At 40.5% G+C, this 24,326-nt stretch overlaps 1 protein-coding gene across 1 annotated transcript in view; it reads left to right on the top strand.

Annotated features, from left to right (window-relative positions):
• Nucleotides 1-23,905, top strand: part of CPEB1 (cytoplasmic polyadenylation element binding protein 1) — a 387,216-nt gene extending 363,311 nt beyond the window's left edge. The window contains exon 8 of the mRNA XM_053719311.1: nt 23,666-23,905. Coding sequence (XP_053575286.1) covers nt 23,666-23,776 — 111 coding nt within the window. The 3' untranslated portion in view covers nt 23,777-23,905. The remainder of the gene's footprint in view (nt 1-23,665) is intronic.
• Nucleotides 23,906-24,326: the final 421 nt, after the last annotated feature.

Genomic DNA, 24,326 nt, shown 5'->3' with positions numbered 1-24,326 from the left:
GATAAGGCGGTGTTGCGAACTTTTCAATTTTTACCTAAGGTTGTGAATTCTAACAACATTAGTAGAGAAATTGTGGTTCCTTCATTGTCCTAATCCTAAGAATTCTAAGGAGAGATCATTGCATTCTTTAGATGTAGTTAGAGCTTTGAAATATTATGTTGAAGCTACTAAGAATTTCCGAAAGACTTCTAGTCTTTGTTATCTTTTCCGGTTCTAGGAAAGGTCAGAAGGCCTCTGCCATTTCTTTGGCATCTTGGTTGAAATCTTTAATTCATCTTGCTTATGTCGAGTCAGGTAAAACTCCCCCTCAGAGGATTACAGCTCATTCTACTAGGTCAGTTTCTACTTCCTGGGCGTTTAGGAATGAAGCTTCGGTTGATCAGATTTGCAAAGCAGCAACTTGGTCTTTGCATACTTTTACTAAATTCTACCATTTTGATGTGTTTTCTTCTTCAGAAGCAGTCTTTGGTAGAAAAGTACTTCAGGCAGCCGTTTCAGTTTGATTCTTCTGCTTATAATTTCAGTTTTTTTTCATTATAAGATTTAAACTTTATTTTTGGGGGTGGATTTTTTTCAGCGGAATTGGCTGTCTTTGTTATCCCTCCCTCTCTAGTGACCCTTGCGTGGAAGATCCACATCTTGGATAGTCATTATCCCATACGTCACTAGCTCATGGACTCTTGCTAATTACATGAAAGAAAACATAATTTATGTAAGAACTTACCTGATAAATTCATTTCTTTCATATTAGCAAGAGTCCATGAGGCCCACCCTTTTTTGTGGTGGTTATGATTTTTTTTGTATAAAGCACAATTATTCCAATTCCTTATATTTATGCTTCACACTTTTTTCTTATCACCCCACTTCTTGGCTATTCGTTAAACTGAATTGTGGGTGTGGTGAGGGGTGTATTTATAGGCATTTTGAGGTTTGGGAAACTTTGCCCCTCCTGGTAGGAATGTATATCCCATACGTCACTAGCTCATGGACTCTTGCTAATATGAAAGAAATGAATTTATCAGGTAAGTTCTTACATAAATTATGTTTTTTTGTCTTGATAAAAAATTATCACCAGAGGATTCTGTCAAGGGGGAAGTTATGTCGACTAACTCTCCCCACGTGTCAGACCCTTTGACTCCCACTTCAGGGACTCGCGCTCAAATGGCGCCAAGTACATGAAGGGCGCCCATAGCGTTTATTTTACAAGACATGGCGAAAGTTATGAATAATACTCTGGCAGCGGTATAAGACTACCTAAAATTAAAGGAAAGCAAGATAGCTCTGGGGGTAGATACAGAGCATACAGATGCGTTAAGAACCATGTCTGATACTGCCTCACAATATGCAGAAGCTGAGGGGAGCTTCAGTCTGTGGGTGATATTTTTGACTCAGGGAAGATGATTTAACCTGATTCCGATATTTCTACTTTTAAAATTTATGCTTGAGATCATCCACTGGTTGCTCAGGGAGGTTTTAGCTGCTCTGAATGACTGTTACAATCACAGTGCCAGAGAAATTGTGTAGACTGAATAAATACTATGCAGTGCCGGTGTGTACTGATGTTTTTCCAATACCTAAAGAGATTTACAGAAATTATTAATAAGGAATGGGATAGACCAGGTGTGCAGTTCTCTTCCCCTCCTATTTTTAGAAAAATGTTTCTAACAGATGCCACCACACGGGACTTATGGCAGACAGTCCCTAAGGTGGAGAAAAGAGTTTCTACTCTAGCTAAGCGTACCACTATCCCTGTTGAGGAAAGTTGTGCTTTTTTAAATCCAATGGATAAAAAATTAGAGGGTTACCTTAGGAAAATGTTTATTCAACAAGGTTTATCCTGCAGCCCCTTGCATGCATTGCTCCTGTCACTGCTGCTGCGGCGTTCTGGTTTGAGTCTCTGGATGAGGCTTTACAGGTAGCGACTCCATTGGATGAATATAATTGACAAGCTTAGAGCACTTAAGCTAGCCAATTCCTTTGTTTCTGATGCCTTTGTTCATTTGACTAAACTAACTGCTAAGAATTCTGTTTCTTCTGTTAAGTGTGATCAGTCCACGGGTCATCATTACTTGTGGGATATTAACTGCTCCCCTACAGGAAGTGCAAGAGGATTCACCCAGCAGAGTTGCTATATAGCTCCTCCCCTCTACGTCACCTCCAGTCATTCTCTTGCACCCAACGACTAGATAGGATGTGTGAGAGGACTATGGTGATATATTTAGTTTTTATATCTTCAATCAAAAGTTTGTTATTTTATAATAGCACCGGAGTGTGTTATTCCTTCTCTGGTAGAATTTGAAGAAGAATCTACCTGAGTTTTTCTATGATTTTAGCCGGAGTAGTTAAGATCATATTGCTGTTTCTCGGCCATCTGAGGAGAGGTAAACTTCAGATCAGGGGACAGCAGGCAGATTAATCTGCAAAGAGGTATGTAGCAGTTTATTATTTTCTGACATGGAATTGATGAGAAAATCCTGCCATACCGTTATAATGTAAACTCAGCCTTGAATGCAGTAGATGTAGCTGATATCAGGCTGTCATGTATGTATATTTTACACTTCAGTTTTCTGGGAAATGGTACTTCTCTGGCTTTTAAACTGTATACATAGACTTAACCTATTTTGCAGGGACTTGCAATAGGTTTTAAATGACAATTATTTATTGAGGTAAAACGTTTTTTTGCTGGCATGTAAAAACGTTTTTTTCTCTGAGGTACTGGGTGAAAAAATGTTTTGGTCACTTTTTTTCCACTTGGCAATAGTTTTGATTTAAATTAGAGCAGTTCACTGATCCCTCTCACTGTTATGTGTGTGGGGGAGGGGCCATTTTGGTGCTTTCACTATGCATCAGAAAAACTCAGTCAGAGGTTCATTTTCTTCCTGCATGATCCGGTTCATCTCTACAGAGTTCAGGGATCTCAAGAGTCTTTTTTGAGGGAAGTAATCATTCACAGCAGAGCTGTGCTGATTGTATTGACTGTGATATAAAAAACGTTTATTTGTGTATTTTTTTCTGCTGCCTGGGTTAGTTATTTGCTGAGGGGAACAATCCTTTGCTAAAACTGTATATTCTGACAAAGATTGATGCTATAACTTAATTATTTTATCTGTTATAATATTTTCTGTGCTTCTTAAAGGCACAGTTCGTTTTCATATTATTTGTAAATTACTTTGAAAAGTATTTCCAAGTTGCTGTTTATTTGCTAGTGTGTTAAACATGTCTGATTCAGAGGAATATCTCTGTGCTATATGTGTTAATGCCAAAGTGGAGCCCAATAGAAATTTATGTACTAAATGTATTGATGCTACTTTAAAAAATAGTCAATCTGTACAAATTGAACATATTTCACCAAACAACGAGGGGAGAGTTATGCCGACTAACTCGCCTCACGTGTCAGTACCTGCATCTCCCGCTAAGGAGGTGCGTGATATTGTAGCGCCGAGTGCATCTGGGCGGCCATTACAAATCACATTACAAGATATGGCTACTGTTATGACTGAAGTTTTGGCTAAACTACCAGAACTAAGAGGTAAACGTGATCACTCTGGGATGAGAACAGAGTGCGCTGATAATGCAAGGGCCATGTCTGATACTGCGTCACAGTTTGCAGAACGTGAAGACGGAGAGCTTCATTCTGTGGGTGACGGTTCTGATCCAAATAAACTGGACTCAGACATTTCAAATTTTAAATTTAAGCTTGAGAACCTCCGTGTGTTACTAGGGGAGGTATTAGCGGCTCTGAATGATTGTAACACAGTTGCAATCCCAGAAAAAATGTGTAGGTTGGATAAATATTTTGCGGTACTGACGTTTTTCCTATACCTAAGAGACTTACTGACATTGTTACTAAGGAGTGGGATAGACCCGGTGTGCCTTTCTCACCCCCTCCTATATTCAGAAAAATGTTTCCAATAGACGCCGCCACACGGGACTTATGGCAAATGGTCCCTAAGGTGGAGGGAGCAGTTTCTACTTTAGCTAAGCGTACCACTATCCCAGTGGAGGATAGCTGTGCTTTTTCAGATCCAATGGATAAAAAATTAGAGGGTTACCTTAAGAAAATGTTTGTTCAACAAGGGTTTATATTGCAACCTCTTGCATGTATTGCGCCTGTCACGGCTGCAGCAGCATTTTGGTTTGAGTCTCTGGAAGAGACACTTCAATCATCCACACTAGATGACATCACACACAAACTTAAATTCCTTAAGTTAGCTAATTCATTTATTTCAGATGCCGTAGTACATTTAACTAAACTTGCGGCTAAAAATTCAGGATTCGCCATTCAGGCACGCAGAGCTCTGTGGCTAAAATCCTGGTCAGCTGATGTTACGTCTAAATCTAAATTGCTTAATATTCCTTTCAAAGGGCAGACCTTATTCGGGCCCGGCTTGAAAGAGATTATTGATGACATTACAGGAGGTAAAGGTCATGCCCTGCCTCAGGACAAGGCCAAAGCCAAGGCTAGACAGTCCAATTTTCGTTCCTTTCGTAATTTCAAAGCAGGAGCAGCATCAACTTCCTCTGCACCAAAACAGGAAGGAGCTGTTGCTCGCTACAGACAAGGCTGGAAACCTAACCAGTCCTGGAACAGGGGCAAACAGGCCAGAAAACCTGCTGCTGCCCCTAAGACAGCATGAATTGAGGGCCCCCGATCCGGGACCGGATCTAGTGGGGGGCAGACTTTCCCTCTTCGCCCAGGCTTGGGCAAGAGATGTTCAGGATCCCTGGGCGTTAGAGATCATATCTCAGGGATATCTTCTGGACTTCAAATCCTCTCCCCCAAGAGGGAGATTTCATCTGTCAAGGTTGTCAACAAACCTAACAAAGAAGAAAGCGTTTCTACGCTGCGTACAAGATCTTTTATTAATGGGAGTGATCCATCCAGTTCCGCGGTTGGAACAAGGACAAGGGTTTTACTCAAATCTGTTTGTAGTTCCCAAAAAGAGGGAACCTTCAGGCCAATCTTGGATTTAAAGATCCTAAACAAATTCCTAAGAGTTCCATCGTTCAAGATGGAAACTAGTCGAACAATTTTGCCCATGATCCAAGAGGGTCAGTACTTGACCACAGTGGATTTAAAGGATGCTTACCTTCACATACCGATTCACAGAAGTCATTACCGGTATCTAAGGTTTGCCTTTTTAGACAGGCATTACCAGTTTGTATCTCTTCCATTCGGACTGGCTACGGCTCCAAGAATCTTCACAAAGGTTCTGGGCACTCTTCTGGCGGTACTAAGACCGCGAGGAATTTCAGTAGCTCCGTACTTAGACGACATACTGATACAAGCTTCAAGCTTTCAAACTGCCAAATCTCATACAGAGATAGTACTGGCATTTCTAAGGTCGCATGGATGGAAAGTGAACGAAGAGAAAAGTTCTCTCTTTCCACTCACAAGAGTTCCCTTCCTGGGGACTCTGATAGATTCTGTAGAAATGAAGAGTTACCTGACAGAGGACAGGTTAACAAAACTTCAAAATGCATGCCGTGTCCTTCATTCCATTCAAGAGACCAGAAATTCTCTTCTATGGTGGCTTTATCGGCCACATCTGTCCAGGGGAATGCCATTCAGCAGGCCAGACTGGTCAATTGTAACAACAGACGCCAGCCTACTAGGTTGGGGCACTGTCTGGAATTCTCTGAAGGCTCAGGGACTATGGAATCAGGAGGAGAGTCTTCTTCCAATAAACATTCTGGAATTGAGAGCAGTCCTCAATGCTCTTCTGGCTTGGCCCCAGTTAGCAACTCGGGGGTTCATCAGGTTCCAGTCGGACAACATCACGACTGTAGCTTATATCAACCATCAGGGAGGGACAAGAAGCTCCCTAGCAATGATGGAAGTATCGAAGATAATTCGCTGGGCAGAGTCTCACTCTTGCCACCTGTCTGCAATCCACATCCCGGGAGTGGAGAACTGGGAGGCGGATTTCTTAAGTCGTCAGACTTTTCATCCGGGGGAGTGGGAACTTCATCCAGAGGTCTTTGCCCAAATACTTCCACGTTGGGGCAAACCAGAGATAGATCTCATGGCGTCTCGACAGAACGCCAAGCTTCCGCGCTACGGGTCCAGATCCAGGGATCCGGGAGCGGTCCTGATAGATGCCTTGACAGCACCATGGACCTTCAGGATGGCTTATGTGTTTCCACCTTTCCCGATGCTTCCTCGATTGATTGCCAGAATCAAACAGGAGAAAGCATCAGTGATTCTAATAGCGCCTGCATGGCCACGCAGGACTTGGTATACAGATCTGGTGGACATGTCATTCTGTCCACCTTGGTCGTTACCTCTGAAACAGGACCTTCTGATTCAGGGTCCTTTCAAACATCAAAATCTAACTTCTCTGAAGCTGACTGCTTGGAAATTGAACGCTTGATCTTATCAAAGCGTGATTTTTCTGAGTCAGTTATTGATACCTTAATACAGGCTAGGAAGCCTGTCACCAGAAAGATTTACCATAAAATATGGCGTAAATACCTATATTGGTGCGAATCCAAAGGTTACTCTTGGAGTAAGGTTAGGATTCCTAGGATATTGTCTTTTCTACAAGAAGGTTTAGAAAAGGGGTTATCCGCTAGTTCCTTAAAGGGACAGATCTCAGCTCTGTCCATTCTGTTACACAAGCGTCTGTCAGAAGTTCCAGACGTTCAGGCTTTGGCCAGGATTAAACCTGTGTTTAAAGCTGTGGCTCCACCATGGAGTTTAAACCTTGTTCTTAACGTTTTACAGGGTGTTCCGTTTGAACCCCTTCATTCCATTGATATAAAGTTGTTATCTTGGAAAGTTCTATTTTTAATGGCTATTTCCTCGGCTCGAAGAGTCTCTGAGTTATCAGCCTTACATTGTGATTCTCCTTATTTGATTTTTCACTCGGATAAGGTAGTTCTGCGTACTAAGCCTGGGTTCTTACCTAAGGTAGTCACTAACAGGAATATCAATCAGGAGATTGTTGTTCCATCCTTGTGCCCAAATCCTTCTTCGAGGAAGGAACGTCTTTTGCACAATCTGGATGTAGTTCGTGCCCTTAAATTTTATTTACAGGCAACTAAAGATTTTCGACAAACGTCTTCCCTGTTTGTCGTTTACTCTGGTCAGAGGAGAGGTCAAAAAGCTTCTGCTACCTCTCTCTCTTTTTGGCTTCGTAGCATAATTCGTTTAGCTTATGAGACTGCTGGACAGCAGCCTCCTGAAAGAATTACAGCTCATTCCACTAGAGCTGTGGCTTCCACTTGGGCCTTTAAGAATGAGGCCTCTGTTGAACAGATTTGCAAGGCTGCAACTTGGTCTTCGCTTCATACTTTTTCCAAATTTTACAAATTTGACACTTTTGCTTCCTCGGAGGCTATTTTTGGGAGAAAGGTTCTTCAGGCAGTGGTTCCTTCTGTATAAAGAGCCTGCCTATCCCTCCCGTCATCCGTGTACTTTTGCTTTGGTATTGGTATCCCACAAGTAATGATGACCCGTGGACTGATCACACTTAACAGAAGAAAACATAATTTATGCTTACCTGATAAATTCCTTTCTTCTGTAGTGTGATCAGTCCACGGCCCGCCCTGTTTTTTAAGGCAGGTAAATATTTTTTAAATTATACTCCAGTCACCACTACACCCTTGGCTTCTCCTTTCTCGTTGGTCCTTGGTCGAATGACTGGAGGTGACGTAGAGGGGAGGAGCTATATAGCAACTCTGCTGGGTGAATCCTCTTGCACTTCCTGTAGGGGAGCAGTTAATATCCCACAAGTAATGATGACCCGTGGACTGATCACACTACAGAAGAAAGGAATTTATCAGGTAAGCATAAATTATGTTTTTTACTATACTGGCGTGCAGAGCGCTATGGCTTATATCATGGTCAGCTGTCGTGACTTTAATAAATAAGCTACTTAACTTCCCTTCAAGGGGCAGACCCTATTCGGGCCTGGTTTGAAGGAGATTATTGCTAATATCACTGGAGGAAAAGGTCCTTCCTCAGGACAGGTCCAAATCAAGGACCAAAAAGTCTAATTTTCGTGCCTTTCGAAACTTCAAGGCAGGTGTGGCATCAAATTCCTCTAAGGCAAATCAAGAGGGAACTTTTGCTCAGTCCATGACGGTCTGTAGACAACCGGACCTGGAACAAAGATAAGCAGGCCAAGGAGCCTGCTGCTGCCTCTAAGACAGCATGAAGGAACGGTCCCCTATCCGGTAGCGGATCCTGTAGGGGGCAGACTTTCATTCTTCGCCCAGGTGTGGGCAAGAGATGCCCAGGATCCCTGGGCATTGGAAATTATATCCCAGAGATATCTTCTGGATTTCAAAGCTTCCCCTCTAAAAAAGGGGAGATTTCACCTTTCACAATTATCTGCAAACCAGATAAAGAGGCATTCTTACATTGTGTACAAGACTCATCCAGTTCCAAGACAGGAACAGGGACAGAGTTTTTCTCAAATCTGTGGTTACCAAGGAGAGGGAACCTTCAGACCTATTTTGGATCTAAAAATCTTAAACAAATTCCTCAGAATTCCATCATTTAAGATGGAAACTATTCGTACCATCTTCACTATGATCCAGGAGAGTCAATAGAGGACTACAATGGATTTGAAGGATGCTTATCCTCACTTTACGATGCATAAGGATCACCATTTTTTTTTTTCAGATTTGCCTTTCTAGTCAGGCATTACCAGTTTGTAGCTTTTTCCTTTGGGTTAACTACAGCCCCAAGAATCTTTATGGAGGTTCTGGGGTCGCTTTGGCGGTCCTTCGGCCGCGGGGCATAGAAGTGGCCCCTTATTTAGGCGTCTAACATCCAAATTGCCAAGTCTCATATGGACGTAGTACTGGCATTGCTGAGATCGCATGGGTGGAAACTGAACAAGGATAGAGTTCTCTATCCCCAATCTCAAGGGTTTCCTTCCTAGGGACTCTGATAGATTCTGTAGAAATGAAAAAATTTTCCTGACGGAATCCAGGTTGTCAAAGTTTCTAAATTACTGCAGTGTTCTTCATTCCATCCGCGCCCTTCGGTGGCTCGGTACATGAATGTAATCGGCTTAATGGTAGCGGCAAGGGACATAGTACCGTTTGCACGCCTACATTTCAGACCGCTGCAACTATGCATGCTCAGTCAATGGAACGGGGATTACACAGATTTGTCCCCCTCTTAAATCTGGACCAAGAGGCCAGAGATTCTCTTCTCTGGTGGCTATCTCGGGTCCATCTGTCCAAGGGTATGACCTTCCACAGGTCAGATGGGACAGTTGTTACAACAAATGCCAGCCTTTTAGGTTGGGATACAGTCTGGAACTCCCTGAAGACTCAGGGATAGTGGACTCAGGAGGAGACCCTCCTAATAAATATTCTGGAACTGGGAGCGATATTCCATGCTCTTCAGGCTTGGCCTCAGTTAGCAACTCTGAGGTACATCAAATCTCAGTCGGACAATATCACGACTGTGGCTTACATCAACCATCAATAGGGAACAGAAGTTCCCTAGCGATGTTAGAAGTCTTAACATAATTCACTGGACAGAGACTCTCTCTTGTCTATCAGCTATCCATTTCCCTGGTGTTGAGAACTGGGAGGCGGATTTTCTAAGTCGTCTGACATTTTTCATCCGGGGAAGGGGGAATTCCCTCCCGAGGTCTTTGTACAAGATCAAGCAGGAGAGTGCTTTGGTGTGTTTGACAGTGCCTGCGTGGCCACGCAGGACCTAGTATGCAGTTCTGGTGGACATATCATCCTTTCCATCATGGTCTCTGCTTATGAGACAGGACCCTCTACCTCAGGGTCCTTTCAACCATATAAATTAAACTTCTCTGAGATGGACTGCCTGGAGACTGAACACTTGATGTTATCAAAGCATGGCTTCTCAGAGTCAGTCATAGATTCCTTAATACAGGCATGAAAGCCTGTTACTAGGAAAATTTAACATAGTTATGGCATAAATATCTTATTGGTATGAATCCAAGGTTTACTCATGGAGTAAAGTCAGGATTCACAGAATATTATCTTTTCTCCAAGATGATTTTGAGAAAAGGGTTGTCGGCTAGTTCCTTAAAAGGACACATTCTACTCTGTCTATTCTTTTGCACAAGCGTCTGGCAGATACTCCAGACGTTCAGGCATTTTGTCAGGCTTTGGTTAGAACCAAGCCTGTGTTTAAACCTGTTGCTCCGCCATGGAGCTTAAACATGATTATTAAGAACCTACAAGGAGTTCCGTTTGAACCTCTTCATTCCATAGATATCAAACTTTTTATCTTGGAAAGTTCCTTTTTGGTAGCTATTTCCTCGGCTCGTAGAGTCTCCGAGTTATCGGCTTTACAATGTGATTCTCCTTATCTGGTCCTCCGTACGGATAAGGTAGTCCTGCGTATCAAACCTGGGTTTTTTACCTGAGGTGGTATCTAACAAGAATATCACTCAAGAGAGTGTTGTTCCATTCTTGTATCCTAATCCTTCTTCAAAGAAGGAACGTCTATTACACAATTTGGACGTGGTTCATGCTTTAAAGTTTTACTTACAAGCTACTTCAGATTTTCATCAAACATTTACTTTGTTGTCTACTCTGGACAGAGGAGAGGTCAAGACTTCAGCAACCTCTTTCTTTTTGGTTAAAAAGCATAATTAGTTTAGCTTATGAGACTGCTGGACAGCAGCCTCCTGAAGGGTTTACAGCTCATTCTACTAGAGCTGTGGCTTTCACTTGGGCCTTTTTAAAATGAGGCTTCTGTTGAACAGATTTCTAAGACCGCATCTTGGTCTGCGCTTCATACTTTGCTTCTTCGGAGGCTATTTTTGGGAGAAAGGGTTTTTTTTTTTTTCAGGCAGTGGTACCTTCCGTTTAAGTACCTGCCTTGTCCCTCCCTTCATCCATGTACTTTAGCTTTGGTATTGGTATCCCATAAGTAATGGATGATCCGTGGACTGGATACACTTAACAAGAGAAAACATAATTTATGCTTACCTGATAAATTTATTTCTCTTGTAGTGTATCCAGTCCACGGCCCGCCCTGTCATTTTAAGGCAGGTAATTTTTTCATTTAAACTACAGTCACCACTGCACCCTATGGTTTTTCCTTTCTCTGCATGTTTTCGGTCGAATGACTGGATATGGCGGTTAGGGGAGGAGCTATATGGCAGCTCTGCTGTGGGTGAACTCTTGCAACTTCCTGTTGGAAAGGAGAATATCCCATAAGTAATGGATGATCCGTGGACTGGATACACTACAAGAGAAATAAATTTATCAGGTAAGCATAAATTATGTTTTTATGTTTTTTTCTCTTACATTTGCAAGATGTCTCAATCTGATCCTGTCCCAGAATTCACTGTTGGATCCCAGCTGCCTGATAACAGTTCTACCAAAGATAAGTGCATTTGTTGTAAACTTGTGGAGATTATACCTCCAGCTGTGGCTTGTAATAGTTGTCATGATAAACTTTTACATGCAGAAAATGTATCCATCAGTAGTAGCTCATTACCTGTTGCTGTTCCCTCAACATCTAATGTACAAGATATACCTGTAAATGTAAAAGAATTCTATTCAGAGGCTTTGTCTGCCATCCCGCCTTCTAATAAACGAAAAAGGTCTTTTAAAACTTCTCATAGAGTTGATGAAATTTCAAATGACCGGCAACATACTGATTTATCCTTCTCTGATGAGGATCTATCTGATTCAGAAGATCCTGCCTCAGGTATTGACACTGACAAATCCTCTTATTTTTTTAAAAATGGAGTATATTCGTTCTTTATTAAAAGAAGTGTTGATTACATTGGATATGGAGGAAACTAGTCCTCTTGATATTAAAACTAGTAAACGTTTAAATTCTGTTTATAAACCTCCTGTGGTTATTCCAGAGGTTTTTCCAGTTCCTGATGCTGTTTCTGATATGATTTCTAAAGAATGGAATAGGCCTGGTACTACTTTTATTCCTTCTTCAAGGTTTAAAAAATTGTATCCTTTGCCAGCAGTTAGATTGGAGTTTTGGGAAAAGATCCCCAAAGTTGATGGGGCTATCTCTACTCTTGCTAAACGTACTACTATTCCTATGGAAGATAGTACTTCTTTCTCTTGTAAGGTGTATCCAGTCCACGGATTCATCCATTACTTGTGGGATATTCTCCTTCCCAACAGGAAGCTGCAAGAGGATCACCCACAGCAGAGCTGTCTATATAGCTCCTCCCCTAACTGCCACTCAGTCATTCTCTTGCAGCTCTCGACAAGGGAAGTAGCTAGAGAGATGTGGTGCGTTAATTGGAGAAGGGATTGTCGGCTAGTTCCTTAAAGGGACAGATTTCTGCTCCGTCTATTCTTTTGCACAAGCGTCTGGCTAATACTCCAGACGTTCAGGCGTTTTGTCAGGCTTTAGTTCGAATCAAGCCTGTGTTTAAACCTGTTGCTCCTCCATGGAGTCTAAATTTAGTTCTTCAAGGGGTTCCGTTTGAACCTTTGTATTCCATAGATTTCAAGCTGTTGTCTTGGAAAGTTCTGTTTTTGGTAGCTATCTCCTCTGTTCGACGAGTTTCGGAGTTATTGGCTTTACAATGTGATTCTCCTTATCTCATCTTCCATGCTGATAAGGTAGTGTTGCGTACCAAACCTGGGTTTCTTCCTAAGGTGGTATCTAATAAGAATATCAATCAGGAGATTGTTGTTCCTTGACTATGTCCTAATCCTTCTTCAAAGAAGGAACGTCTATTACACAATCTTGATGTGGTCCGTGCTTTAAAATTCTATTTACAAGCCACTAAAGAGTTTCATCAAACATCTGCTTTGTGGTTTACTCTGGACAGAGGAGAGGCCAAAAGGCTTCGGCAACTTCTTTCTTTTTGGTTAAGAAGCATAATCCGTTTTGCTCACGAGACTGCTGGCCAGCAGCCTCCTGAGAGAATTATAGCTCATTCTACTAGAGCAGTAGCTTCCACATGGGCTTTTAAAAATGAGGCTTCTGATGAACAGATTTGTAAGGCAGCGACTTGGTCTTCGCTTCATACCTTTTCTAAATTCTACAAATTTGATACTTTTGCTTCTTCGGAGGCTGTTTTTGGGAGAAAGGTCTTACAGGCAGTGGTGCCCTCCGTTTAAGCGCCTGCCTTGTCCCTCCCTTCATCCGTCTCCTATAGCTTTGGTATTGGTATTCCACAAGTAATGGATGAATCCGTGGACTGGATACACCTTACAAGAGAAAACAAAATGTATGCTTACCTGAGAAATTTATTTCTCTTGTGGTGTATCCAGTCCACGGCCCGCCCTGTCATTTTAAGGCAGGTGCTATTTATTTTTTAAACTACAGTCACCACTGCACCCTATAGTTTTTCCTTTCTCATGACTGGAGGTGGCAGGAAGGGGAGGAGCTATATAGACAGCTCTGCTGTGGGTGATCCTCTTGCAGCTTCCTGTTGGGAAGGAGAATATCCAACAAGTAATGGATGAATCCGGGGACTGGATACACCAAGAGAAATAAATTTATCAGGTAAGCATAAATTTTGTTTTTAAAGATCCTTTAGATAGGAAACTTAAATCTTATCTAAGGAAGGCTTATTTATATTCAGGTCATCTTCTTAGGCCTGCAATTTCTTTGGCTGATGTTGCAGCTGCTTCAACTTTTTGGTTGGAAACTTTAGCACAGGTATCAGATCATGATTTGTCTAGCATTAAGTTGATTCAACATGCTAATAATTTCATTTGTGATGCCATTTTTGGTATCATCAAAATTGATGTTAGATATGTCTTTAGCTATTTTAGCTAGAATAGCTTTGTGGCTCTAATCTTGGAATTCTGATATGACTTCTAAATCCAGATTGCTTTCTCTTTCTTTCCAAGGTAATGAATTATTTGGTTCTCAGTTGGATTCAATAAATTCAACTGTCACTGGGGGGAGGGAGTTTTTTTGCCTCAGGATAAAAAAACCTAGGCAAATCTAAAGCTTCTAACCGTTTTTGTTCCTTTCGACAAAATAAGGAACAGAAATCTAATCCTTCCCCAAAGGAATCTGTTTCCAATTGGAAGCCTTCCTCAAATTGGAATAAATCCAAGCCTTTTAAGAGATCAAAGTCATAAGTCAGCCCCCAAGTCTGCATGAAGGTGCGGCCCTCATTCCAGCTCAGCTGGTAGGGGGCAGATTAAAATTCTTCAAAGATGTTTGGATCAGTTTGGTCCAAAATCATTGGATTCAGAGTATTGTCTCTCAGGGTTACAGAATAGGATTGAGTAAGACCACCTGTGAAAAGATTTTTTCTCTTATGCATTCCATCGAACCCAGTAAAGGCTCAGGCTTTCCTGATGTGTGTTTCAGACCTGGAGTTATCAGGGGTAAAAATGCCAGTTCCGTTTCAGGAACAGGGTCTGGGGTTTTATTCATATCTATTCATTGTCCCAAAGAAAGAAAATTCATTCAGACCAGTTTTGGATCTAAAGATTTTGAATCGATATGTAAGAGTACCAACATTCAAGATGGTGACTATAAGGACTAATTCTGCCTTTTGTTCAGCAATTGCATTATATGTCCACGATAGACTTACAGGATGCAAATCTTCATATACCGATTCATCCAGATCACTATCCGTTCCTGAGATTCTCTTTTCTAGACAAGCATTACCAATTTGTTGCTCTTCCTTTTGACCTAGCAACAGCTCCAAGAATCTTTTCAAAGGTTCTCGGTGCCCTACTCTCTGTAATCAGAGAGCGGGGTATTGCAGTGTTTCCTAATTTGGACGATATCTTGGTACTCTGTCTTTACGTTCTGCAGAATCTCACATGAATCAACTAGTGTTGTTTCTTCAAAGACAAGGTTGGAGGATCAATTTACCAAAAATGTATTTGATTCCTCAAACAAAGGTAACCTTTTTAGGTTTCCAGAAAGATTCAGTGTCCATGACTGTCTCTAACAGACGTTTGAAATTGGGTGCAGCCTGTCGGAACCTTCAGTCTGTCATTCCCTTCAGTAGCTATGTGCATGGAAGTTTTAGGTCTCATGACTGCAGCATCGGACGCAATCCCCTTTGCTCGTTTTCATAGGAGACCTCTCCAGCTTTGTATGCTGAACCAATGGTGCAGGGATTATACAAGGATATCACAATTAAATATCCTTAAATCCCAATGTTAGACTTTCTCTGACTTGGTGGTTAGATCACCATCGTATAATTCTAGGGGCCTCTTTCGTTCGTCCAACCTGGACTTTGATCACAACTGATGAGAATCTTTCAGGTTGGGGAGCTGTTTGGGGATCTCTGACAGCACAAGGGGTTTGGAAATCTCAAGAGACGAGATTACCAATCAATATTTTGGAACTACGTACAATTCTCAGGGTTCTTCAGTTTTGGACTCTGTTGAAGAGAGAACCGTTCATTTGTTTACAAACAGACAATATCACAACTGTGTCATATGTCAATCATCAGGATGGGAATCACAGTCCTCAAGCTATGAAAGAAGTATCTTGGATACTTGTTTGGGCGGAATCCAGCTCCTGTCTAATTTCTATGGTTCATATCCCAGGTATAGACAATTGGGAAGCGTATTATCTCCGTCAGACTTTACATCCGGGATAATGGTCTCTCCACCCAGATGTGTTTTCTCAAGTTGTTCAGATGTGGGAGCTTCCAGAAATAGATCTGATGGCATCTCATCTAAAAAAAACTTCCCAGGTACCTGTCCAGGGATCCTCAGGCAGAAGCAGTGGATGCGTTGACACTTCCTTGGAATTTTCAACCTGCTTATATTTTCCCGCCTCTAGTTCTTCTTCCAAGAGTGATCTCCAAAATCATCATGGAGCCATCGTTTGTGTTGCTGGTGGCTCCATCATGGCCTCACAGGTTCTGGTATGCAGATCTTGGCCACTTCCATTAAGGCCAGACCTATCTCAAGGTCAGTTTTTTTCCATCAGGATCTCAAATCATTAAAATTGAAGGTATGGAAATTGAACGCTTAGTGCTTAGTCATAGATGTTTATCTGACTCAGTGATTAATACTATGTTGCAGGCTCGTAAATCTTTTTTCTAGAAAGATTTATTATCGAGTTTGGAAGACTTATATTTCATGGTGTTCTCATAAATTCTCTTGGCATTCTTTTAGAATTCCTAGAATTTTACAGTTTCTTCAGGATGGTTTGGATAAAGGTTTGTCTGCAAGTTCCTTGAAGGGACAAATCTCTGCTCTTTCTGTTTTATTTCACAGAAAGATTGCTAAACTTCCTGATATTCATTGTTTTGTGCAGGCTTTGGTTCGTATCAAGCCTGTCAGTAAATCAATCTCTCCTCCTTGGAGTCTTAATTTGGTTTTGAAGGCTTTACAGGCTCCTCCATTTGAGCCTATGCATTCTCTGGACATTAAACTACTTTCTTGGAAAGTGTTGTTTCTTTTGGCCATCTCTTCTGCTAGAAGAGTTTCTGAATTATTCGCTCTTGTGAATCTCCTTTTCTGATTTTTCACCAGGATAAGGCAGTTTTGCGGACTTCATTTAAATTCTTACCTAAGGCTGTGAATTAAAACAACATTAATAGACATTTTTGTTCCTTCCTTGTGTCCTAATCCTAAGAATTCTTTGGAGAGATCTTTACATTCTTTGGATGTGGTGAGAGCTCTGAAATATTATGTGGAAACTACTAAAGATTTCAGGAAAACTTCTATTCTATTTATCTTTTCTGTTTCCAGGAAAGGTCAGAAGGCTTCTGCTGTTTCCTTGGCTTCGTGGTTAAAGCTTTTGATTCATCAAGCCTATTTGGAGTCGGGTCAAGCCCCACCTCAGAATTAAATCTCATTCACTAGATCAGTTTCCACTTCCTGGGCTTTTAAGAATGAAGCTTCAGTTGATCAGATTTGCAAAGCAGCATCTTGGTCTTCTTTGTGTACATTTACTAAATTCTGCCATTTTGATGTATTTGCTTCTTGGTAGAAAAGTTCTTCAACAATCCAAAGTCCAGCACCCTTTAATGCTCAATGCACGCTGCAGGGTTCCTGCAAACCCCAAAATAGATACAAACAGAGAATGCAGCAGCATAGGTATTTTACCAATTTTATTTTGGCACAGACAAAGTCCACAACGTTTCGGGTGTTACCCCTTAATCATGTGAATACATAATGGCACTTGAATCTGTCCTTATATACCTATACACAGGTGTAATCAAACAGTAATTAACAGCTTGTTAGTAAATTTACAACTTCTCAATACTGTTACACCCTCTAGTGGTTATTTCATGTCATTACAACATAAAATTTACACATTTTCATAATCCTTCAACAAATGGTATAAAAAGAACAAAGTGCACAAAAAAAATCACTTAAAAACAGATTAAAAATCATGGAAGGCAGATATTTTTTTTTTTTGTTTAAATGATTTTTATTGAAAATTGGTACATTGAAAATGAACAAGATTTATAATTTCAGTTACATCATAATAGCATCATAGCTGTTCACAGTGAAGACAGTCATCATTAATGATTAATCCAATTCTCATAAGAATTTTTGGGATTTTTTGAAGGAAGAAGTGAGTCATAACATATCATTAGAAGATATAAAAGAATATAGAGGGTGTTAGTAAGCGAGGGTAGGGAGATAGGGGCTAAAAGGGGGAATGGAGGGGGGAAAGGGTGTCCCGCCTGGCCTACTTTCTTTAAAATCACAGAGAAGAAAGTTGTTGTAGCTTATAAAAGTTTTGGGTATAGAATGTCAGGGGGACTGTTTAAGTGTGGCCATCATAGGACCTTTGATCCCATATAAATTGAATATTGCAGATCATGTCTTGTTTACCTAGATAACAGTAATGCATCCTTTCTAGCGTGAGGACATGGTCTACTTCAGATTTCCATTGGGCAATAGACGGTATCTCACATGTCTTCCATTTCCTAGGGATTAAGCGTTTAGCACAAGATAGCATTAGGAGAAGCAGCTTTCTGCGGTAAACGCAAGTGATTTTAGGAATGAGATTAAGAATTATAATTGATGGGGAGAGTGTGATTGGTACCCCCAGAGTATGGGCTATGTGTCTTTCTACTTGGTTCCAGAAGGTATGTAGGAGGGGGCACGACCACCATATGTGGGTGAGGGTACCTTCCTCACCGCATCGTCTCCAACAGCTGGAGGAGGCATTAGGGTATATGATCCTCAGGCGCTGAGGGGTTAAATACCATCGAGCTAATATTTTGTAGTTTAATTCAGATATGGTTAAGGATAGGGAGGCAGAATGTGTGTGTCGAAAGCATTGTCTCCAGGTCTCAGTGTCAAGGCCATCTTGGAGTTCAACTGCCCACTTAGTGAGGTATGTAGGTCTTTTTTCTGGGAAAGAGCCCCTGAGCATTCTGTACGCTAGAGAGATGTGTGCTCTATTTATATTCGGATTAATACATAGCTGTTCAAAAGTGGTCAAGGGTCTAAGTATTGTTTCTTTGTGTGGGCAGTGGGTGATCGCGTGCCTAATCTGTAGGTAGGAATACCAACGGTGGAAGGGTGGGCCTAGTTCTTCATTAAGGGTAAGTCTGTCTTTGACTCCCGAGGTGTTGGTCACTAAATAAACTGGTAGGGACCCATGAAGTCTATTGGTTGAGTTGTGAGAGTATAGGTCGTGTTTGAGAAAGAGGCGATATCGAAGGAGGGGGGTCAGGGGGGAAAGTACAGTGGAGATTCCCTTTGTGTGAGCAAGTACATCATCCCACACATCTAGGGAAGCTTTAATATAGTCATTGTCTTGTATAGTGCGTGGTCTGGACTCTTTAGGAATCCAGGGGAGGTCTCTTATGGGGTTAGCCTGAGCTAGATGGCCCTCCATCTGTATCCAAAGCTTTGAGGGGTTGGCATGGTTCCAAGCTATAACCCTGGCTAAATGTGCGGCTTTATAGTAGTTAGAAAGATTAGGGGGAAGGCAGATATTATCACGAATCACATCAAACTTAAAGGAGTACAATCCATTTAACAGAATCTAGCAAATCTTAGAGTTTCTTAATAAAAAAGTGTCCAATCTAGATCTCTATTCATCCCTTTTGGCAGCAAAGTCCCCAACTTAAAGATCCAAAAAGCCTCTTTTCTTTAATAGTTTTTCCCTATTACCTCCTCTCCTAGGTCTATGCACTTGTTCTATGATTTGAAACCTAAGTTGAGAAATGTTATGTTTAGCCTTAATAAAATGATGGGCAACTGGGGCCTCTAAATCCCCCCTCCTGATACTAGATTTGTGTTCATTCATTCTTTCACGGGCTTTACGTGTCGTCTCACCCACATAAAGGAGCCCACATGGGCATTTAATCAAATAGATTATATATTCACTATTGCAAGTGCAAAAGCAATTTATATCAATTTTTTTTCCAGTATGTGGCTGAAAAAACACAGCTCCTTTAATCATATTACTACAACTAAAGCAACCCAGACAGGGATAACAGCCCTTATTGGCCCTAGTAATATATCTGGTGCCCCCTGATTTAGCAGTGCCAACATCACTGCTAATAAGTTTGTCTCTAAGGGAGGGTGCCCGTCTGAATGCAGGCATAAAAAATTCTTTAAAGGCCTTTATGTCAGGATTACACTCAAACAAAATATGCCAATGTTTCCTAAGGATACTAACAACTTTATTACTATGTTTGTTGTATTCGGTGACAAAAGTAATTCTGTCACCCTTATTTTTATCCTTATTGGCATTTTTGTGATGAAGGATGTCTTCTCTCGTCCTAACCTCTACCTTATCCAAATTGGATTTAATCACTGTATCAGGATAGCCCCGTTCTCTAAATAACTGACCCATTTCCTTGAGTCTTTGGCTAGACAACTCAGGATCAGAAACTATTTTCTTAACGCGAAGGACTTGGCTATAGGGAAGAGAATTCAACAGTGCCGGTGGATGTGCACTCTCATATCGCAACAAATTATTGCGATCAATCTTTTTCTTATATATGTCAGCCTTCAAAGCATTCTCTTCCCTATAGATAGAGGTATCAAGGAATTCTATACGCTCCTCACTCCAAGTTAGGGTGAATTGTATGTATCTAGAGCAGCTGTTAAGGTCACTAACAAAATTGAGCAGGGTTCCAATGTCGCCCCTCCATATCCCAAAGATGTCATCAATATAGCGCCACCAGGTGGCGCCATATTGTTGAAAGGCTAAATTTTCATAAACAAAACGTTCTTCATACATATTCATATATATTTTGGTGTAATTAGGGGCGACATTGGAACCCATGGCAGTGCCCTGTTTCTGAATAAAGAATTGGTCTTGAAACAAAAAATAATTGCATCTAAGTACTATATCTAATAGTTCCATAAGAAATTCACATTGTTGGTCAGAGTAATTACCACTGGATTTCAAAACATTACAAATTGCCCCCATTCCGCTAGAATGGGTGATGGAAGTATATAAACTTACCACATCAAGAGAATACAAAATATATTTATTATCCTCTAGCTGTAGATTTTCCAATTTAACCAAAAAATCATCGGTATCTCTAACATAAGATTCGGAAGTTATGACAAAAGGTCTTAGTATCTTATCAAGATATATTGCAATATTGGAAAAGATAGAATTAGTACTGGCCACAATTGGTCTACCAGGTGGCCTCCTATCATTCTTATGGACCTTTGGTAAGGTATAAGAAATGGGTGTAATATGTTCATCTACACAAAGGTATTCCATAGTTTTATTATCTATCAAACCGTTTTTCACTGCCTTCATTACCACATGAGATATTTCTTTCTTAATTTGAAATATGGGATCCCTATCCAATTTGCCATAAACATCTTGGTCACTAAGTTGTATCAAAATCTCTTCAATATAATATTTCTTATCTAATATTAGTCGCACCGCCTTTATCGGCTTGTCTCAAAATTATATCTTTCTTATCCTTTGAAGACTTAGAAAAATTATTACCTTGTCTGTCAGTGTGACACTTCCTAGATTCTCTTAAAGCATCTTTTAACATTAAGTCGATCATAATCGCCTGTATCAACATTCTCATTGTAATTTTCAAAAAATGCTTTTAATTTTAATGTGCGAAATAATCTATGCAGATCTTGATATAACATAAAGAAATCACATTCTTTTTTGGGTACATAAGAGAGTCCTTTTTCCAGAACCAACAGTTCATCTTTATCAAGAGTAGTAGATGAGGTATTCACCACCAGAGAAGTTAGTTCTTTACCTTGGATCTGGTCTGGCGAATCTGGCGTGCCCCCATTTTTCCTTTGTTTGCTCCGGCGGTGTTTGGTGCCGCCACGGCGGCATCGCTATCTGAGTCCCCCGACGGTCTTTCTGATGACCCGGAAGAGGAACCGCTCTCCTTGCTGGTATTGGTGTTACCTCTACTCGCTTGTCTGCGCCAAGAGCCTCTCCCCTCTCTCCGGTCTCTTGCTGTCGGGTCACGTGTCCATCGATACACGTGACCTGTCTGGTAGTCCTCAGTGTCTCGCATGAACTTACTGCGCTTGCGTTGTTCCAGCTGCTTGCGTAACTCGTCCACGGCCGTCTTGGTATCTGTGAAAACTTTAGCAGCTCCATCTACTGGTAATGTAGCCCGCAAATTATTCTCCATCTCATTTAAAGTATTTTCTTGCTCCTCCATTTCTTTTTGCAGGCATTCCACAGTAAGTGTTATTAAATCAAGCGAACACTTATTTAATATACGTTCAAATTTCTCGCAATAGTCCTTATTTGTCAACATCAAAGTTGGACGTGCTGTCATCCTCAACCCTCTGGGTATTCTTTTCACCCTGTGATATTCAGCTAGGGTTGTAGAGTGTAGCTCATAAGCTAGATGTTTTTTTGACAAATTAGTGAATTCTTTACCAGAAATCTCTGCCGGGGTAGTTTTCAAAAAAAGTCTCTTGAGCCCCTCACCAGAGTCTTGATCCTGGCTGCCTCCATTTCACTGTAGCCAAATACATTGGTATCTTGATCAGGAATATTTCCTTCCATGGCAAATAAGGTGCAAAGGACAAAGCAGGTAACAAACAGCCAACAATCCAAAGTCCAGCACCCTTAAATGCTCAATGCACGCTGCAGGGTTCCTGCAAACCCCAAAATAGATACAAACAGAGAATGCAGCAGCATAGGTATTTTACCAATTTTATTTTGGCACAAAGTCCACAACGTTTCGGGTGTTACCCCTTAATCATGTGAATACATAATGGCACTTGAATCTGTCCTTATATACCTATACACAGGTGTAATCAAACAGTAATTAACAGCTTGTTAGTAAATTTACAACTTCTCAATACTGTTACACCCTCTAGTGGTTATTTCATGTCATTACAACATAAAATTTACACATTTTCATAATCCTTCAACAAATGGTATAAAAAGAACAAAGTGCACAAAAAATCACTTAAAAACAGATTAAAAATCACTTAGAGAGGCTTTTTGGATCTTTAAGTTGGGGACTTTGCTGCCAAAAGGGATGAATAGAGATCTAGATTGGACACTTTTTTATTAAGAAACTCTTTAAGATTTGCTAGATTCTGTTAAATGGATTGTACTCCTTTAAGTTTGATGTGATTCGTGATAATATCTGCCTTCCATGATTTTTAATCTGTTTTTAAGTGATTTTTTTTTTGTGCACTTTGTTCTTTTTATACCATTTGTTGAAGGATTATGAAAATGTGTAAATTTTATGTTGTAATGACATGAAATATCCACTAGAGGGTGTAACAGTATTGAGAAGTTGTAAATTTACTAACAAGCTGTTAATTACTGTTTGATTACACCTGTGTATAGGTATATAAGGACAGATTCAAGTGCCATTATGTATTCACATGATTATGGGGTAACACCCGAAACGTTGTGGACTTTGTCTGTGCCAAAATAAAATTGGTAAAATACCTATGCTGCTGCATTCTCTGTTTGTATCTAGAAAAGTTCTTCAGGCAGCTGTTTCCGTTTGATTCTTCTGCTTTTATTTATGAGAATTAACTTATATTTTGGGTTGTGGATTAATTTTTTCAGCGGAAAATGGCTGTTTTTATTTTTATCCCTCCCTAGTGACTCTTGCGTGGAGTTCCACATCTTGGGTATTGCTATCCCATACGTCACTAGCTCATGGACTCTTGCCAATTACGTGAAAGAAAACATAATTTATGTAAGAACTTACCTGATAAATTAATTTCTTTCATATTGGCAAGAGTCCATGAGGCCCACCCCTTTTTATGGTGGTTATGATTTTTTTTTTGTATAAAGCACAATTATTTCTAAATTCCTTTGATGCTTTTTACTCCTTTCTTTATTACCCCACTTCTTGGCTATTCGTTAAACTGAATTGTGGGTGTGGTGAGGGGTGTATTTATAGGCATTTTGAGGTTTGGGAAACTTTGCCCCTCCTGGTAGGATTGTATATCCCATACGTCACTAGATCATAGACTCTTGCCAATATGAAAGAAATGAATTTATCAGGTAAGTTCTTACATAAATTATGTTGTATGTATGTATATGTGTGTGTATATATATATATATATATATATATATATATATATATATATATATATATATATATATATATATATATATATATAGTGTGTATGTATGTATGTGTCGATATGTGTATGTTTAATATATATATGATGTGTGTTTCTAGATAGATGTATGTGTGTCTAGGTAGATGTATGTGTGTCTAGATGGGTGTGTATAGATATGTATATCCAGTTCTATAAAATAAAATAATGCACTCCCCTATAATTATGAAACTAATACTATTGTTCAGATATAGTGATAATTCTTCTCTTTCAGGTGTGCTTCAAGTATTTCTGCCGTTCCTGCTGGCACTGGCAGCACTCCATGGAAATTCTACGTCATCATCGCCCACTCATGCGAAATCAGAAAAGCCGTGACTCCAGCTAAGGATGTGGTCACCACAAAGCTTATTATTCAACATACTCCTACGGCGGATGTGCTGAAATGGGAGACAAACATCCCGCTTCCCTTCAGACATGGGGAGCTGTCACTTTTGTTTTTGATGTTTTCCAGGAAATGAGCAGAAGTCCATGGATTGTGGGGAAAGCCACTCTTTCTTTTTGCACTTGAACCTTGTGATTTTTTTTCCCACTAGTGCACAGTGAATTTTGCTAGGGATATTTTATTTAAGGTTTTGGGAGGGAACACTAAATTCCCATAGTTTATTGCAGTTCCCAGACCGGTCCTCAAGAACACTTGCTGAATATAAGCAATGTGTGGGCCTTGTTTTCTGAAGGTTATGGCTACAGATGCCGCTTTACCTTATGTTAATTTTTTTTATTAAAGGCACTTTTTGTTTTTACATTCCTTGCAATAAAAGTGATAAGGCATATTACATTAGCCCCCATATTTTGCCATTGCCATACAGTGCCTTCCAATTCATTTAATGTCCCATCTGAACCGCATAAACTGATTGTTCAGCTGGCTTTTTTACTAT

Source organism: Bombina bombina, chromosome 6 (genome assembly GCF_027579735.1).
Source record: "Bombina bombina isolate aBomBom1 chromosome 6, aBomBom1.pri, whole genome shotgun sequence".
In the NCBI taxonomy this organism is placed as follows: domain Eukaryota; kingdom Metazoa; phylum Chordata; class Amphibia; order Anura; family Bombinatoridae; genus Bombina; species Bombina bombina.
Note: the sequence above shows the minus strand (reverse complement) of the source record. Positions and strands in the feature narration are given on the sequence as shown.